This window comes from Oncorhynchus mykiss, chromosome 2 (genome assembly GCF_013265735.2).
Source record: "Oncorhynchus mykiss isolate Arlee chromosome 2, USDA_OmykA_1.1, whole genome shotgun sequence".
Lineage (NCBI taxonomy): Eukaryota > Metazoa > Chordata > Actinopteri > Salmoniformes > Salmonidae > Oncorhynchus > Oncorhynchus mykiss.
The window spans coordinates 3,822,423-3,842,080 of NC_048566.1; the positions used below are offsets into that span (position 1 = coordinate 3,822,423).

The 19,658-nt window shown below is 44.7% G+C and overlaps 1 protein-coding gene across 8 annotated transcripts in view; it reads right to left on the reverse strand.

Moving 5' to 3' along the window:
- LOC110506994 (F-actin-uncapping protein LRRC16A) overlaps positions 1-19,658 on the reverse strand; it is a 219,535-nt gene that overhangs the window by 117,387 nt on the left and 82,490 nt on the right. For all 8 annotated transcript variants that reach the window (XM_036935377.1, XM_036935386.1, XM_036935393.1 and 5 more), the window contains 6 exons: positions 17,669-17,766; positions 17,060-17,130; positions 16,494-16,567; positions 13,149-13,224; positions 967-1,055; positions 31-125 (listed from right to left, as the gene is read on the reverse strand). In XM_036935377.1, the coding sequence (XP_036791272.1) occupies positions 31-125; positions 967-1,055; positions 13,149-13,224; positions 16,494-16,567; positions 17,060-17,130; positions 17,669-17,766 (503 nt within the window). The remainder of the gene's footprint in view (positions 1-30; positions 126-966; positions 1,056-13,148; positions 13,225-16,493; positions 16,568-17,059; positions 17,131-17,668; positions 17,767-19,658) is intronic.

Here is a 19,658-nt window from a genome sequence, read left to right on the forward strand (position 1 = left end):
ATAAAATAGAGGAGGGCAGTAGAGTCATACCTCGATCCTCCAGTGGGTTATTGGCAAGGTTGACAGTGTGGAGTCCTGAGTTGGGGTTATGGGAGAGGGCATTCGCCAGCTTCTGTGCAAAATCCCTTTGGAGAGGGAGAGAGGGAGAGAGAGAGCGAGAGAGCGAGAGAGAGCGAGAGAGAGCGAGACAGCGAGCGAGAGAGCGTGAGAGAGAGAGAGCGAGAGAGCGAGAGAGCGAGAGAGCGAGAGAGAGCGAGAGAGAGCGAGAGAGAGCGAGAGAGAGCGAGAGAGAGCGAGAGAGAGCGAGAGAGAGAGAGAGAGAGAGAGAGAGAGAGAGAGAGAGAGAGAGAGAGGGAGGGAGAGGGAGGGAGAGAAGGGATGGGGAGAGAGATAGAGAGAGAAAGAGAGAGAGAGAAAGAGAGAGAGAGAAACAGAGAGAGAGAGAGAGAGAGAGACTTTACGTCAGATAAAACCAGTCAGATATCTACCACAGTATTTGTGTTACTTACAGCCATAGAGAACAACAGCACATTGTGATTTACTGTTTAACTAACTCTAACTGAGACTGCTGTGTCAGGACCACTGGTACCACACAGAGAACACTGTTTCTGACAAACCTCACACAGAGAGAGAAACAGAGAGAGAGAATCACAGAGAGAGAGAGAGAGAGAGAGAGAGAGAGAGAAACACAGAGAGAGAGAGAGAGAGAGAAACACACAGAGAGAGAGAGAGAGAAACACAGAGAGAGAGAGAGAGAGAGAAACACAGAGAGAGAGAGAGAGAGAGAGAGAGAGAGAGAGAGACAGAGAAAAACAAAGAGGGAGAGGGAGAGAGGGAGAGAGAGAGAGAGAAACACAGAGGGAGAGAGACAAGTAGAGTGAAGTGTTCCAGGCACCAGGGGTGATACGGAGAGAAGGAGGCAGCAGAGAGACAGAGAGAACGAGCGATATAAAGGAGGGTAGTCACCTCGTGAGTCCTGCGTTGTCCAGAACCAGTTCCTCTAGTCGACTGGACCGGGCCACCACCCGAAGGATCTGGTCAGACACGTCTGCTGACTGGACACAAGTCAGGAAGCATTAGTATTTAGGCTACATCAACATTTAAAAAACACACCATCATTTCAATTCCACATATCACTGACAGCACATCACAACCTGGAAACAGATTGGTACTAAATTAACCTTCAGCACTTCACAACCTGGAAACAGATTGGTACTAAATGAATCTTCAGCACTCCACACAGTGTGGAAACAGATTGGTACTAAATGAACCTTCAGCACTCCACAACCTGGAAATAGATTGGTACTAAATGAACCTTCAGCACTCCACAACCTGGAAACAGATTGGTACTAACTGAACCTTCAGCACTCCACACACTGGAAACTGATTGGTACTCAATTAACCTTCAGCACTTCACAACCTGGAAACTGATTGGTACTAAATGAACCTTCAGCACTCCACACACTGGAACTGATTGGTACTCAATGAACCTTCAGCACTCCACACACTGGAAATGATTGGTACTAAATGAATCTTCAGCACTTCACACACTGTGGAAACTAAGCAACTCACAGCCTCCCTGAAGACAAACAATGTATACGAAACGCTTCAGTCTGGTTTTAGACCCCATCATAGCACTGAGACGGCACTTGTGAAGGTGGTAAATTACCTTTTAATGGCATCAGACCAAGGCTCTGCATCTGTCCTCGTGCCCCTAGACCTTAGTGCTGCTTTTGATACCATCAATCACCACATTATTTTGGAGAGATTGGAAACCCAAATTGGTCTACACGGACAAGTTCTGGCCTGGTTTAGATCTTATCTGTCGGAAAGATATCAGTTTGTCTCTGTGGATGGTTTGTCCTCTGTACATTTCGGTGTTCCTCAGGGTTCCGTTTTAGGACCACTATTGTTTCCGCTATATATTTTACCTCTTGATGATGTCATTCAAAAACACAATGTTAACTTTCACTGCTATGCAGATGACACAGAGCTGTATATTTCGATGAAACATGGTGAAGCCCCAAAATTGCCCTCGCTGGAAGCCTGTGTTTCAGACATAAGGAAGTGGATGGCTGCAAACTTTCTACTTTTAAACTCGGACAAAACAGAGATGCTTGTTCTAGGTCCCAAGAAACAAAGAGATCTTCTATTGAATCTGACAATTAATCTTGATGGTTGTACAGTTGCAAAAATCAGAAACTTTCTGTAAAAAAAAAATATGCAGAAAAATGTATCCAAGTTTTGTGCTAGCCTCCCTACACTGGCTTCCTGTCAAGGCAAGGGCTGATTTCAAGGTTTTACTGCTAACCTACAAAGCATTACATGGGCTTGCTCCTAACTAGCTCTATGATTTGGTCCTGCCGTACATACAGTGCCTTGCCATCTTTCCTACCCATCTTTCTGATTTGGTCCTGTCGTACATACCTACACGTATGCTACGGTCACAAGACGCAGGCCTCCTAACTGTCCCTAGAATTTCTCAGCAAACAGCTGGAGGCAGGGCTTTCTCCTATAGAGCTCCATTTTTATGGAATGGTCTGCCTACCCATGTGAGAGACGCAGACTCGGTCTCAACCTTTAACTTGTTGGTGACACGTCCGGATGAAATGCATGTCCAAATTCAACTGCCTGCTGTTTCTGTACATTGAACAACAGGAAAATGTTAATTGAGTTACCATTTAGTATCTTTGAGATATCAGCTGATGTAAGAAGAGCTTTATAAATCAATTTGATTTGGAAACTGATTGTTAACTCAATGAACCTTCAGCACGCCACAAACAGTGGAAACCAAATGGTAACTCAATGAACATTTTCCTGTTGTTCAATGTAGGATGATGTATCTCAGAGTCTGCCGTTTTCACCCAATCACTGATGGCATAGTGACACACAGGTTCCACCACCACAACGGCCCTCTGCTTTCAGCAGTCCTCTTAACGTGAGCCAGACCACTCTCGTTTGGGCGTCCTAAAAGCAGAGTTGATTGTCTGTCCAAGCATGTCAGGGAGGATAAGGAACCATCCACCCCCCCCCCCACCCCACCCCCTCTACTCTACTGTAGACACTGAACAGGGGGAAGAGGGAAAGAGGTCTGGAATGAGGGCTCTGATTGAGAAGAGACCACGGGGTGGTCTGTAAAAGGGGAGCCGGGAGACGAAACCTACATTTAGGATTGATAAAAAATTCAACGAGAGCAACCGACTTCTGCACTGCTGCAAAACAGAGCTCCTGACCCAGTTCTCTGCTTTCTGTGGGGCCTGTTGATTCCTCTCTGCCCACCCATTCTCTGAGGGAATCAAGAGAATCAAATCAAATATAGCCCTTCAGTTCAGGGCCTGTTGATTCCACTCTGCCATCTGTCCTTTGTGTGAATCAAGTGAATCAAATCAAATATATCCCTTCAGTTCAGGGCCTGTTGATTCCTCTCTGCCCACCCATTCTCTGAGGGAATCTAATTAATTAAATCAAATATATCCCTTCAGTTCAGGGCTTGTTGACTCCACTCTGCCATCTGTCCTTTATGTGAATCAAGTGAATCAAATCAAATATATCCCTTCAGTTCAGGGCCTGTTGATTCCACTCTGCCATCTGTCCTTTGTGTGAATCAAGTGAATCAAATCAAATACATCCCTTCAGTTCAGGGCCTGTTGATTCCACTCTGCCATCTGTCCTTTGTGTGAATCAAGTGAATCAAATCAAATATATCCCTTCAGTTCAGCTATGCAGTGCAGAGGGAGGTCAATAGTCTCTTCATCTGTTTACATTCATATGACAAACAGTGATCAGAATAACAGTACACCAGCGTTAGTACAACTAAGTGACATTGCATGTATACGAGAGACATTTCTGGTGGCCAGCATGCTAATTATGACAGACAAAGAGGGATTGTGTGAGGCAGGATGGTTCTCTTTTCAGGGGCAGAGAGAAATGGGATGGCACAGAGGACTGTTGTTCCCTAGGACTGAGGGAGAGAGAGAGAGAGAGAATGAGAGAGAGAGAGAGAGAGAGAGAGAGAGGCAGAGCAGAGGTCAGGATCAGAGCTCCTGCATTTTTCAGCATTTTCTTTAAAAAAGATAGGTTAGGAGTTAGATAAACTTGGATTTTTTGTCAGGAACACATACTGGATTCTACCCTCTTCAACATAACCCCTACTTCAAATCAAAACTTAAAACCTACAACCTCATTTTGGACGGAATTACGGAATCACCTGGAAAGTTCACAACAACCAAGGATTTTTTACCCTATACAGCAAATTCTCTGGAAAACAACAGAAACCTGAAAACACCATCCAACCTGGAACTGACTTCAACTAGCACTGACGTGTCAAGTGAGAGGTGTCAAAGCCCATTAGCCCAACAATGGCAGGAGAGTCACACAGTCTACCCCAACCAAATGGAGAGGCCTTAGAAGCTCCCTCCCGCTGTTCAGAGGTAATTAAAATACAGTACCCTTTGCATGTAAAGAATGATAAGGCAAGAAAAGACCACAAGAAGAAGCTCCTTATGGAAAATCAAGAGACACTTTTTGCTGACTATTACAAAAATGGGAACATCAGCAACCTCATCTTCCACACAAACCATCCCCTGGCATGGCACAGTGCTATATTAGCACACTACCCCTTTGTTACGAGAGGGGGGATTAACGAGGGGTGGAAACTCAGAATACTTGATAACGAGGACTCTGAGTTAAGTAATATAAATATCTATAAATCCGGATCAGTAATGGTACAGAATAACCACAAACAGTTTCAGCTGGACTTTCACCTAATCAAAGAATTAGCCCAGCAGGAGAAGCTCTGCCTTGATAATGATACCCCCACACAGAGCGGGTCAGACCAGACCTCTTCATTATGTAACCCCACAGATGAGCAACCCCCAGTGGAGAGTCAACCTCCCAGCACAGATTACCACTCCCTCATTGAAATGAAGGACAAATTCACCCAGCTGGAGGTAAGACAGGTGGAGCTGGAACAGCAGGTGATTACACTTCAGTCAGCGCAGACCCAGACAACAGTCCAGCACAACAACAGCCCCTTAACCAGACCCGGAGAGCTGGAGGTGGACAGAGACATATCTGCACTTTGGACAGTGGTGAGACAAATACAACAGGAGAAAGAGGAGCAGAACAGAGCACTAGAGGAGAGTATCAGACTGCTGGTGGAGGAGAGGTTGAGGGGGATGGAGGAGAAGTTGATGGGGACGGCGTGTGACAGAGAACAACCCACTAGAGAGGTGGCCACCCCCACAGAGAAGCCAGCAGAACAGCCCACTTCAGCACCCAACAAAAGTCTCGACACCACAGCAGAACAGTCCACACCAGACCCTGAACATAGAGTCGACACCACAGCAGAACAGTCCACACCAGACCCTGACCATAGAGTCGAAATCACAGCAGAACAGACAAATGAAGAACCCCAAGCCCAGAGGCTCTCACCCCCTCTGAGCACCCCCCCTGTCAGCCACCCTGATAGCCCTTTTGACAACCCCCCCACACCCACTGAGGACAAACACAAGACACAGATTGTACTACTTATGGACTCAAATGGGAAATATATAGAAGAAAAAAAACTTTTTCCCAAACACAGTGTGTCTAAACTCTGGTGTCCAAACACCCAGCGTGCCCTCGACCTTCTGTCTGAGGCCAAACTAGGCTCACCCAGCCACATAATAATACACACAGGCACAAACGACCTGAGAGCACTGCAGGAAAGAGTGGCCACAGCACTGAAGAGAGTGATTGAAAAGGCTTCTTCTACTTTCCCCAACGCACAAGTGGTTATCTCCACCCTGCTACCACGAAAAGACTTCCACCCTGCCACAATACAGCGGGTAAATGCAAGTATTTCCCGTGACTGTGCCTCAAAACCAAACGTTTTCCTGGCCCACCACTCCACCCTGGACTTGAACAGCCTCTATGACCAGGTCCACCTCTACAAGGCAGCAGTGCCCACCTTTGCCCGAACTCTAAAGGACATCGCTCTCAAACGTATCCCCAACACTTCACACAGGAGCAACAGATCAATAGACACCCCATCCAGACCAGCGAGACACCCTCCCAGATCTGCAGGACCCCCCCCTGGACCTACACATAGAGGACCCACAACAAGAGGAATTACATCCAGACCACAGTACACCCAGACACATCCACACCCCCACCCCAACCAATCAACACCCCCCCACGTCAACCATGCCCACACCCCATTTAGGCCCACCCAGGTCAGACCTATGCCACTCCTGCCCACCCCATGCACCCCACCCCCGCAAAGAGGGCCTCAACATGGAAGCCACACATACGCCCAGGTAGTGAGCGGGCAAACAGTCCCAACCCCCACTCTCACACTCGCCGAAGCCAATGGCATGTACCAGATGCTCAGCAGGCTCTGCTCACACTTACTGGCCTGAGGCCAAACCACGACCAACAACATTGGACACTCTATGGAACAAAAAGCCTTCACTATATTATCATGGAATATCCAAGGCCTGAGGTCATCTGCCTTTGGCCTAAAGAGCAGAAACCCGGACTTCACCAAAGAAATCGGTAATACAGACATTGTCATCCTGCAAGAAACCTGGTATAGAGGAGACGGACCCACTGGTTGCCCTCTAGGTTACAGAGAGCTGGTAGTCCCATCCACCAAACTACCAGGTGTGAAACAGGGAAGGGACTCAGGGGGTATGCTAATTTGGTATAGAGCAGACCTAACTCACTCCATTAAATTAATCAAAACAGGAACATTTTACATTTGGCTAGAAATTCAAAAGGAAATTATCCTAACAGAGAAAAATGTCCTCCTGTGTGCTACCTATATCCCCCCACTAGAATCCCCATATTTTAATGAAGACAGCTTCTCCATCCTGGAGGGGGAAATCAATCATTTCCAGGCCCAGGGACATGTACTAGTCTGTGGCGACCTAAATGCCAGAACCGGACAAGAACCTGACACCCTAAGCACACAGGGGGACAAACACCTGCCTGGAGGTGACAGCATTCCCTCCCACATATGCCCCCCTAGGCACAACTATGACAACATAACCAACAAAAACGGGTCACAACTCCTGCAGCTCTGTCGCACGCTGGGTATGTACATAGTCAACGGTAGGCTTCGAGGGGACTCCTATGGTAGGTACACCTATAGCTCATCTCTTGGCAGTAGTACTGTAGACTACTTTATCACCGACCTCAACCCAGAGTCTCTCAGAGCGTTCACAGTCAGCCCACTGACACCCCTATCAGACCACAGCAAAATCACAGTCTACTTAAACAGAGCAATAATCAATCATGAGGCATCAAAGCCAAAGGAACTGAGTAACATTAAGAAATGCTATAGATGGAAGGAATGCAGTTTGGAAACCTACCAAAAAACAATTAGGCAACAACAAATTCAATCCCTTTTAGACAATTTCCTGGGTAAAACGTTCCGCTGTAATAGTGAAGGTGTAAACTTGGCAGTAGAAAATCTTAACAGTATATTTGACCTCTCAGCTTCCCTATCAAATCTAAAAATCTCAAATAGAAAACCGAAGAAAATTAACAATAATGACAAATGGTTTGATGAAGAATGCAAAAATCTAAGAAAGAAATTGAGAAACCTGTCCAACCAAAAACATAGAGACCCGGAAAACCTGAGTCTACGCCTTCACTATGGTGAATCACTAAAACAATACAGAAATACACTACGGAAAAAGAAGGAACAGCATGTCAGAAATCAGCTCAATGCAATTGAAGAATCCATAGACTCTAACCACTTCTGGGAAAATTGGAAAACACTAAACAAACAACAACAAGAAGAATTATCTATCCAAAATGGAGATGTATGGGTAAACCACTTCTCCAATCTTTTTGGCTCTATAACAAAGAATAAAGAGCAAAAACATATACATGATCAAATACAGATCTTAGAATCATCTATTAAAGACTACCAGAACCCACTGGATTATCCAATTACATTGAATGAGTTACAGGACAAAATAAAAACCCTCCAACCCAAAAAGGCCTGTGGTGTTGATGGTATCCTCAATGAAATGATCAAATATACAGACAACAAATTCCAATTGGCTATACTAAAACTCTTTAACATCATACTTAGCTCTGGCATCTTCCCCAATATTTGGAACCAAGGACTGATCACCCCAATCCACAAAAGTGGAGACAAATTTGACCCCAATAACTACCGTGGAATATGTGTCAACAGTAACCTTGGGAAAATCCTCTGCATTATTATTAACAGCAGACTCGTACATTTCCTCAATGAAAACAATGTACTGAGCAAATGCCAAATTGGCTTTTTACCAAATTACCGTACAACAGACCATGTATTCACCCTGCACACCCTAATTGACAACCAAACAAACCAAAACAAAGGCAAAGTCTTCTCATGCTTTGTTGATTTCAAAAAAGCCTTCGACTCAATCTGGCATGAGGGTCTGCTATACAAACTGATGGAAAGTGGTGTTGGGGGTAAAACATACGACATTATAAAATCCATGTACACAAACAACAAGTGTGCGGTTAAAATTGGCAAAAAACACACACATTTCTTCACACAGGGTCGTGGGGTTAGACAGGGATGCAGTTTAAGCCCCACCCTCTTCAACATATATATCAACGAATTGGCGCGGGCACTAGAAAAGTCTGCAGCACCCGGCCTCCCCCTGCTAGAATCCGAAGTCAAATGTCTGCTGTTTGCCGATGATCTGGTGCTTCTGTCACCAACCAAGGAGGGCCTACAGCAGCACCTAGATCTTATGCACAGATTCTGTCAGACCTGGGCCCTGACAGTAAATCTCAGTAAGACCAAAATAATGGTGTTCCAAAAAAGGTCCAGTCACCAGGACCACAAATACAAATTCAATCTAGACACTGTTGCCCTAGAGCACACAAAAAACTATACATACCTTGGCCTAAACATCAGCGCCACAGGTAACTTCCACAAAGCTGTGAACGATCTGAGAGACAAGGCAAGAAGGGCATTCTATGCCATCAAAAGAAACATAAATTTCAACATACCAATTAGGATTTGGCTAAAAATACTTGAATCAGTCATAGAGCCCATTGCCCTTTATGGTTGTGAGGTCTGGGGTCCGCTCACCAACCAAGACTTCACAAAATGGGACAAACACCAAATTGAGACTCTGCACGCAGAATTCTGCAAAAATATCCTCCGTGTACAACGTAGAACACCAAATAATGCATGCAGAGCAGAATTAGGCCGATACCCACTAATTATCAAAATCCAGAAAAGAGCCGTTAAATTCTACAACCACCTAAAAGGAAGTGATTCACAAACCTTCCATAACAAAGCCATCACCTACAGAGAGATGAACCTGGAGAAGAGTCCCCTAAGCAAGCTGGTCCTGGGGCTCTGTTCACAAACACAAACACACCCTACAGAGCCCCAGGACAACAGCACAATTAGACCCAACCAAATCATGAGAAAACAAAAAGATAATTACTTGACACATTGGAAAGAATTAACAAAAAAACAGAGCAAACTAGAATGCTATTTGGCCCTAAACAGAGAGTACACAGCGGCAGAATACCTGACCACTGTGACTGACCCAAAATTAAGGAAAGCTTTGACTATGTACAGACTCAGTGAGCATAGCCTTGCTATTGAGAAAGGCCGCCGTAGGCAGACATGGCTCTCAAGAGAAGACAGGCTATGTGCTCACTGCCCACAAAATGAGGTGGAAACTGAGCTGCACTTCCTAACCTCCTGCCCAATGTATGACCATATTAGAGAGACATATTTCCCTCAGATTACACAGATCCACAAAGAATTCGAAAACAAATCCAAATTTGAAAAACTCCCATATCTACTGGGTGAAATTCCACAGTGTGCCATCACAGCAGCAAGATTTGTGACCTGTTGCCACGAGAAAAGGGCAACCAGTGAAGAACACACACCATTGTAAATACAACCCATATTTATGCTTATTTATTTTATCTTGTGTCCTTTAACCATTTGTACATTGTTAAAACACTGTATATATATATATAATATGACATTTGTAATGTCTTTACTGTTTTGAAACCTCTGTATGTGTAATGTTTACTGTTAATTTTTGTTGTTTTTCACTTTATATTTTCACTTTGTATGTTGTCTACCTCACTTGCTTTGGCAATGTTAACACATGTTTCCCATGCCAATAAAGCCCTTGAATTGAATTGAATTGAATTGAGAGAGAGAGAGAGAGAGAGAGAGAGAGAGAGAGAGAGAGAGAGAGAGAGAGAGAGGAGAGAGGAGAGAAAGAAGAGAGAGAGAGAGAGAGAGAGAGCGGAGAGAGGAGAGAAAGGAGAGAGAGAGAGAGAGAGAGAGAGAGAGGAGAGCGAGAAAGAGAGAGAGAGAGAGAGAGAGAGAGAGAGAGAAAAGAATGACAGAAAGAAGAGAGAGATGAGAGAGAGAGAGAGAGAGACAGCAGAGAGAGAAAGTGAGAGAGAAAGAGATAGTAGGTGTGCTCAGAGTAAAGGACAGGAGGTCACAGTGGACATCAGAATACTGGTTCTCATGTTAGACTGAAGGATGTTAACACAGTACAGTGAGGGATGTTAACACAGTACAGTGAGGGATGCTAACACACAGTACAGTGAGGGATACTAACACACAGTACAGTGAGGGATGCTAACACACAGTACAGTGAGGGATGCTAACACACAGTACAGTGAGGGATGTTAACACAGTACAGTGAGGGATACTAACACACAGTACAGTGAGGGATACTAACACACAGTACAGTGAGGGATGTTAACACAGTACAGTGAGGGATACTAACACACAGTACAGTGAGGGATACTAACACAGTACAGTGAGGGATACTAACACACAGCTTGATGTACCAGTACACCCCCTGGACAGGACACTAGTCTATCTCCTGTTTCTGTAGCAGCTTGATGTACCAGGACACCCCCTGGACAGGACACTAGTCTATCTCCTGTTTCTGTAGCAGCTTGATGTACCAGGACACCCCCTGGACAGGACACTAGTCTATCTCCTGTTACTGTAGTGTGACAGCTTGATGTACCAGGACACCTCCTGGACAGGACACTAGTCTATCTCCTGTTTCTGTAGTGAGGCAGCTTGATGTACCAGGACACCTCCTGGACAGGACACTAGTCTATCTCCTGTTTCTGTAGTGAGGCAGCTTGATGTACCAGGACACCTCCTGGACAGGACACACGTCTATCTCCTGTTTCTGTAGTGAGACAGCTTGATGTACCAGGACACCTCCTGGACAGGACACACGTCTATCTCCTGTTTCTGTAGTGAGGCAGCTTGATGTACCAGGACACCCCCTGGACAGGACACTAGTCTAACGCAGGGCCTTACCCCCAATCTAACTCCTTAATGCTAAAGTATTTTGGAATGCAGAGAAATCTAATTCCCAACCTTCCAACCCACACGGCCATTAAGTCCAGAGGAGCCTGATGAATGCTTTCCTGTCACAGACTAGCAGACACATGCATCACATCACATACCAGTCAAAACAGGAGCTTTAGTATCCCAAAAGACCCTGCGCTGGTTTCTATGGCAACTTAGCTCTCAAACAAAAGCTACCGGGCTGAGGGGCTCACCACTCTCTCTTATTTTATCTCTCTCTCTAAAACTCTCTCTCTCTCTCTGTGTCTCTCTCTACACCTCTTTATCTCTCTCTCTAAAACTCTCTCTCTCTGTGTGTGTCTCTCTACACCTCTTTATCTCTCTCTCTAAAACTCTCTCTCTCTGTGTGTGTCTCTACACCTCTTTGTCTCTCTCTCTAAAACTCTCTCTCTCTCTGTGTGTCTCTCTCTACACCTCTTTGTCTCTCTCTCTAAAACTCTCTCTCTCTGTGTGTGTCTCTACACCTCTTTGTCTCTCTCTCTAAAACTCTCTCTCTGTGTGTGTCTCTCTCTACACCTCTTTGTCTCTCTCTCTAAAACTCTCTCTCTCTATGTGTGTGTCTCTCTCTACACCTCTTTGTCTCTCTCTGTAAAATTCTCTCTCTCTCTCTGTGTGTGTCTCTCTCTACACCTCTTTGTCTCTCTCTCTAAAACTCTCTCTCTGTGTGTGTCTCTCTCTACACCTCTTTGTCTCTCTCTCTAAAACTCTCTCTCTTTGTGTGTGTGTCTCTCTCTACACCTCTTTGTCTCTCTCTCTAAAACTCTCTCTCTCTCTGTGTGTGTGTCTCTCTACACCTCTTTGTCTCTCTCTCTAAAACTCTCTCTCTCTCTGTGTGTGTCTCTCTACACCTCTTTGTCTCTCTCTCTAAAACTCTCTCTCTCTCTGTGTGTGTCTCTCTCTACACCTCTTTGTCTCTCTCTCTATTTCAATTCAATTTAAGGGGCTTTAATTTACATTGTCACAGCAAGTGAAATAGACAATAAACAAAGGTGAAAAACAATAAAAATGAACAGTAAACATTACAATCACTAAAGTTCCAAAGGAATAGAGACATTTCAAATGTCATATTATGTCTATATATAGTGTCGTAACGATGTACAAATAGTTAAAGTACAAAAGGGAAAATAAATAAACATAAATCTCTCTCTCTCTCCATAGTCAATACAGGACATTAACATTCAGAGTCTAATTACCCCCACAAAGCCTTTTGGTCTGCTTTGTGTGTGTGTGTGTGTGTGTGTGTGTGTGTGTGTGTGTGTGTGTGTGTGTGTGTGTGTGTGTGTGTGTGTGTGTGTGTGTGTGTGTGTGTGTGTGTGTGTGTGTGTGTGTGTGTGCGTGTGTGCGTGCGTCCTCCATGATGGAACTGTGTGATAGTTGACAAGACTAGGGGGAAAGGATGTTCAGATTGTGTCTGAGATACTTGGGCCTGACTGGACTGACACTGTGTAATTGATACCCACTGTTCTTTGTGGAATGAAGACTCTTATCACAGGGAAACACCAGACAGTTCTGCCGTGGGGGAGAGACGGACAGAGAGACAGACAGCGAGACAGACAGAGAGACAGACAGCGAGACAGACAGCGAGACAGACAGAGAAAGACAGACAGAGAAAGACAGAGATAGACAGACAGAGAGACAGACAGAGAGACAGACAGAGAGACAGACAGAGAGACAGACAGAGAGATGAGGAAAGGGAGGAGACAGAGGCAGACAGAAAGAGAGAGAGCGAGAGGCAGACTGAGAGGGGGTACGAAGGCTCAGTTTAACTCACCAGTTTACAATCCTTTGTGGAGAGCTTTGTGAACCATTGGTTGTACTCTAACACTGCTATTATAGCCACTAGATCCCTGCCAGGGACACAGAGACAATATCAATCACCTTGGGATATTACGCACCTTGGGAGAATGGATGAAGGCTGTTTCATTAAACTCATATCAGGAAGTTAATAACAATGTGAATGCATTTTACATAAGAATTGAATTACAAAGTGAAAAACAATGTAAATGCATTTTTTAAAATTTCAAATAATCAACCATTATAATATGAAATTTACAGCATAAGAATTGAATTACAAAGTGAAACGTTACACATTTAAAAAGGGACAATATACAGTTTCTACATCCATTTTTAGACTTATATATGAATGATATGTACCCCATTGATTCTTGAAGAATATAATTTATAAATGCCTGATCAACTGTCGTACCCATCAGAACGCAAAATATAACTGTGTTTTACTCGATTGTTTGTCAACAAAGTTAATGCAAACAGGCGTGGATAAAAGTTTTGAGAATGACACAAATTTTAATTTCCACAAAGTTTGCTGCTTCAGTGTCTTTAGATATTTTTGTCAGATGTTACTATGGATACTGACGTATAATTACAAGCATTTCATAAGTGTCAAAGGCTTTTATTGACAATTACATGAAGTTGATGCAGAGAGTCAATATTTGCATTGTTGACCCTTCTTTTTCAAGACCTCTGCAATCCGCCCTGGCATGCTGTCAATTAACTTCTGGGCCACATCCTGACTGATGGCAGCCCATTCTTGCATAATCAATGCTTGGAGTTTGTCAGAATTTGTGGGTTTTTGTTTGTTCACCCGCCTCTTTAGGATTGACCGCAAGTTCTCAATGGGATTAAGGTCTGGGGAGTTTCCTGACCATGGACCCAAAATATCGATGTTTTGTTCCCCGAGCCACTTAGTTATCACGTTTTCCTTATGGCAAGGTGCTCCATCATGCTGGAAAAGGCATTGTTCGCCACCAAACTGTTCCTGGATAGTTGGGAGAAGTTGCTCTCTGAGGATGTGTTGGTACCATTCTTTATTCATGGCTGTGTTCTTAGGCAAAATTGTGAGTGAGCCCACTCCCTTGGCTGAGAAGCAACCCCACACATGAATGGTCCCGGGATGCTTTGCTGTTGGCAAGACACAGGACTGATGGTAGCGCTCACCTTGTCTTCTCCGGCTCCAAGCTTTTATCCATATGCCCCAAACAATCGGAAAGGGGATTCATCAGAAAAAATGACTTTACCCCAGTCCTCAGCAGTCCAATCCCTGTACCTTTTGCAGAATATCAGTCTGTCCCTGATGTTTTTCCTGGAGAGAAGTGGCTTCTTTGCTGCCCTTCTTGACACCAGGCCATCCTCCAAAAGTCTTCGCCTCACTGTGCGTACAAATGCACTCACACCTGCCTGCTGCCATTCCTGAGCAATCTCTGTACTGGTGGTGCCCCGATCCCGCAGCTGAATCAACTTTAGGAGACGGTCCTGGCGCTTGCTGGACTTTCTTGGGCGCCCTGAAGCCTTCTTCACAACAATTCAACCGCTCTCCTTAAAGTTCTCGATGATCCGATAAATGGTTGATTTAGATGCAAATATTACTGGCAACAATATCCTTGCCTGTGAAGCTCTTTTTTGTGCAAAGCAATGATGACGGCACGTGTTTCCATGCAGGGAACCATGGTTGACAGAGGAAGAACAGTGATTCCAAGCACCCCCCTCCTTTTGAAGCTTCCAGTCTGTTATTCGAACTCAATCAGCATGACAGAGTGATCTCCAGCCTTGTCCTCGTCAACACTCACACCTGTGTTAACGAGAGAATCACTGACATGATGTCAGCTGGTCCTTTTGTGGCAGGGATGAAATGCAGTGGAAATGTTTTTTTGAGATTCAGTTCATTTGCATGGCAAAGAGGGACTTTGCAATTAAATGCAATTCATCTGATCACTCTTCATAACATTCTGGACTATATGCAAATTGCCATCATACAAACTGAGGCAGCAGACTTCATATTTGTGTCATTGTCAAAACTTTTGGGCACGACTGTATACCATGGATGGTCAGTCCTTCCACCCAGAGCCCTGTCTATTCATCTGAGACTGGTTACTTTAGCCACATCCCTCAGCTTTTTACACAAACAGTAGTGGGACAACGTTTAGCTATTTGCTTTGTTACTGCGGACTTCCCCTTTAACATGAATGTTAGAAAACATGACAAAGTCTATTACTGTATTACTGTTCAGTAGCTGCCATGATAGAGTACTACAGTGCATGAGATAGAACCTAGTGACTCACCTATTCTCCAGATGACTGAAGTCCCGCAGGCTGAGATCCCGTGTGTCTTGAACCTAGTGACTCACCTATTCTCCAGATGACTGAAGTCCCGCAGGCTGAGATCCCGTGTGTCTTGAACCTAGTGACTCACCTATTCTCCAGATGACTGAAGTCCCGCAGGCTGAGATCCCGTGTGTCTTGAACCTAGTGACTCACCTATTCTCCAGATGACTGAAGTCCCGCAGGCTGAGATCCCGTGTGTCTTGAACCTAGTGACTCACCTATTCTCCAGATGACTGAAGTCCTGCAGGCTGAGATCCCATGTGTCTTGAACCTAGTGACTCACCTATTCTCCAGATGACTGAAGTCCTGCAGGCTGAGATCCCATGTGTCTTGAACCTAGTGACTCACCTATTCTCCAGATGACTGAAGTCCTGCAGGCTGAGATCCCGTGTGTCTTGAACCTAGTGACTCACTTATTCTCCAGATGACTGAAGTCCCGCAGGCTGAGATCCCGTGTGTCTTGAACCTAGTGACTCACCTATTCTCCAGATGACTGAAGTCCTGCAGGCTGAGATCCCGTGTGTCTTGAACCTAGTGACTCACCTATTCTCCAGATGACTGAAGTCCCGCAGGCTGAGATCCCGTGTGTCTTGAACCTAGTGACTCACCTATTCTCCAGATGACTGAAGTCCCGCAGGCTGAGATCCCATGTGTCTTGAACCTAGTGACTCACCTATTCTCCAGATGACTGAAGTCCCGCAGGCTGAGATCCCATGTGTCTTGAACCTAGTGACTCACCTATTCTCCAGATGACTGAAGTCCCGCAGGCTGAGATCCCGTGTGTCTTGAACCTAGTGACTCACCTATTCTCCAGATGACTGAAGTCCTGCAGGCTGAGATCCCGTGTGTCTTGAACCTAGTGACTCACCTATTCTTCAGATGACTGAAGTTCTGCAGGCTGAGATCCCGTGTGTCTTGAACCTAGTGACTCACCTATTCTCCAGATGACTGAAGTCCTGCAGGCTGAGATCCCGTGTGTCTTGAACCTAGTGACTCACCTATTCTCCAGATGACTGAAGTCCTGCAGGCTGAGATCCCGTGTGTCTTGAGTCAGATAGATGGTGTCTACATCCTAGAGGACGTGACAGGAAACAGACTGTGAGCTTCCTTCTCACCACTGTCATAGTAATCAAATAGCTACGTTAAATGGAATCGAGCACTTCAAAATGAAGCATTAACAAATGATTTATAAGCACATTTTATGCAACAGACGGTGTGTCTACATCCTGCTAAGTGTGACAGGTGTGTACTGTATATTACTGCACTGTTGGAGCTGGAAACAGAAGAATAACATCTACAAATCTGTGTTCGCTACCAATAAACTCTGATTTAATTAGACAGGAAGTGACTGTTAGAGTAGGTGTGTCACCACTGTCGTCGTGATTCTAGAACCTACAGTACCTAGGCTACATGTTCTATTGAACCGACAAGACAACATGGACATGAACACAAACCTCATGTCATTCCCCAGATGTAAGGACATGTTAAAACACACCTGATAGTAATAATTTATTTAGTCATAGATAATTAGTGAAGTATCTACGTTAGCCAAGAGGATACTGACCCATTGAACTTCCTCTCTGTAGGGCAGACCCAGCCAGTCACACACACATCTGTAACTCTGAGAGAAACCACCTGGAGAGGGGAGAGAGAGATATATATATATAGAGAGAGAGACAGAGAGAGACAGAGAGAGAGACAGAGAGAGAGAGACAGAGAGAGAGACAAAGAGAGACAGACAAAGAGAGACAGACAGAGAGAGAGAGACAGAGAGAGACAGAGAGACAGACAGAGAGAGAGAGAGAGAGAGAGAGAGAGAGGAAAGAGATAGAAAATAAAGAGAAAATAGAGAGAGGAAAGAGAGAGAGAGCGGAGAGAGTGAAAAGAGAGAAGACAGAGAGAAGAGAGAGTGAGAGAGAAAATAGAGAGAGGAAAGAGAGAGAGAGCGGAGAGAGTGAAAAGAGAGAAGACAGAGAGAAGAGAGAGTGAGAGAGAAATAGAGAGAGGAAAGAGACAGACAGTGGACAGTCAATGTAGTGATACACATCCACACACACATGCATGCAACAGAACACAGATATAGGAGAGAGCAGGGTCAATGTAGCGATATGCGGGCGCACGCACACGCACACACACACACACACACACACACACAATAAGGTATTGTATTCACCACACGGTCCTGGTTCTGCTACTTTGTGGTTGTCCCATAGAGTCTGTAGGCTGGTGATCCTCTCCAGAGGCTCCATACTCAGCTTCTTCATCAGCTTCCTGTCACACAGACACAGCTACAAGTCTGATACAGTACACAGGTTTACAGTTTAACAGGCTACTAGGTTCAGGATAGCATTGTTATGACAGCAGAAGACTAGTGAGACATGAGTCCTCAGGTTGTTAGAGTCTACAGGAGTCTACAGCCATGTCTCAGGCCAAGTGACAACTATAACAACACATAACAGAACCAATATGACTCAGATCAGATGTAGGTGACTGGTTTATACTATATAAACACATAACAGAACCAATATGACTCAGATCAGATGTAGGTGACTGGTTTATACTATATAAACACATAACAGAACCGATCTGACTCAGATCAGATGTAGGTGACTGGTTTATACTATATAAACACATAACAGAACCAATCTGACTCAGATCAGATGTAGGTGACTGGTTTATACTATATAAACACATAACAGAACGAATCTGACTCAGATCAGATGTAGGTGACTGGTTTATACTATATAAACACATAACAGAACCAATATGACTCAGATCAGATGTAGGTGACTGGTTTATACTATATAAACACATAACAGAACCAATCTGACTCAGATCAGATGTAGGTGACTGGTTTATACTTATATAAACACATAACAGAACCAATCTGACTCAGATCAGATGTAGGTGACTGGTTTATACTTATATAAACACATAACAGAACCAATATGACTCAGATCAGATGTAGGTGACTGGTTTATACTATATAAACACATAACAGAACCAATATGACTCAGATCAGATGTAGGTGACTGGTTTATACTTATATAAACACTGGCACTTCTGCACATTGTTCTGCATTCATTTCTGTACTTCATTCATACTTCTCTTTTCAAACAGCAACATAGTTGTAATAGTTTCATATACAGGGCATTCAGGAAGTAATCAGACCCCTTGACTTTTTCCACATTTTGTTACGTTACAGCATAATTGTAAAATTGATTAAATTGTTTGTTTTTTCTCCTCATCAATAATACCCCATAACGACATCACAATACCCCATAATGACATCACAATACCCCATAACGACATCACAATACCCCATAATGACATCACAATACCCCATAACGACATCACAATACCCCATAACGACATCACAATACCCCATAATGACATCACAATACCCCATAATGACATCACAATAACCCATAATGACAAAGCAAAAACAGGTTTTTAGAAATGTTTGTAAATGTACTAAAAACAAAAACAACTAGGCCTCCCGAGTGGGGCAGTGGTCTATGGCTCTGCATTACAGTGCTAGCTGTGCCACTAGATTCTGGGTTCGAGACCAGGCTCTGTCTCTGCCGGCTGCGACTGGATGACCCATGGGGCAGCACGCAATGTGCCCAGCGTCGTCCGGGTTAGGGGAGGGTTTGGCCGGCAGGGATATCCTTGTCCCATCGCGCACTAGCGACTCCTGTGGCGGGCCAGGCGCAGTGCACGCTGACACGATCGTCAGGTGTACGGTGTTTCCTCTGACACATTGGTGCGTCTGGCTTCCGGGTTAAGTGGGCATTGTGTCAACAAGCAGTGCGGCTTGGTTGGGTCGTGTTTCAGAGGATGAACGGCTCTCGACCTTCGCCTCTCCCGAGTCCGTAGGGGAGTTGCAGCGATGAGACAACACTGTAACTATCAATTGGAAACCAGGACATTGGGGAGAAAAAGGGGTAAAATAAATAAATTAGTACTTTGTTGAATCAACTATGGCAGCGATTACAGCCTTGAGTCTTCTTGGGTATGACGCTACAAGCTTGGCACACCTGTATTTGGGGAGTTTCTCCCATTCTTCTCTGCAGATCCTCTCAAGCTCTGTCAGGTTGGATGGGGAGCGTCGCTGCACAGCTATTTTCAGGTCTCTCCAGAGATGTTCGATCGGGTTAAAG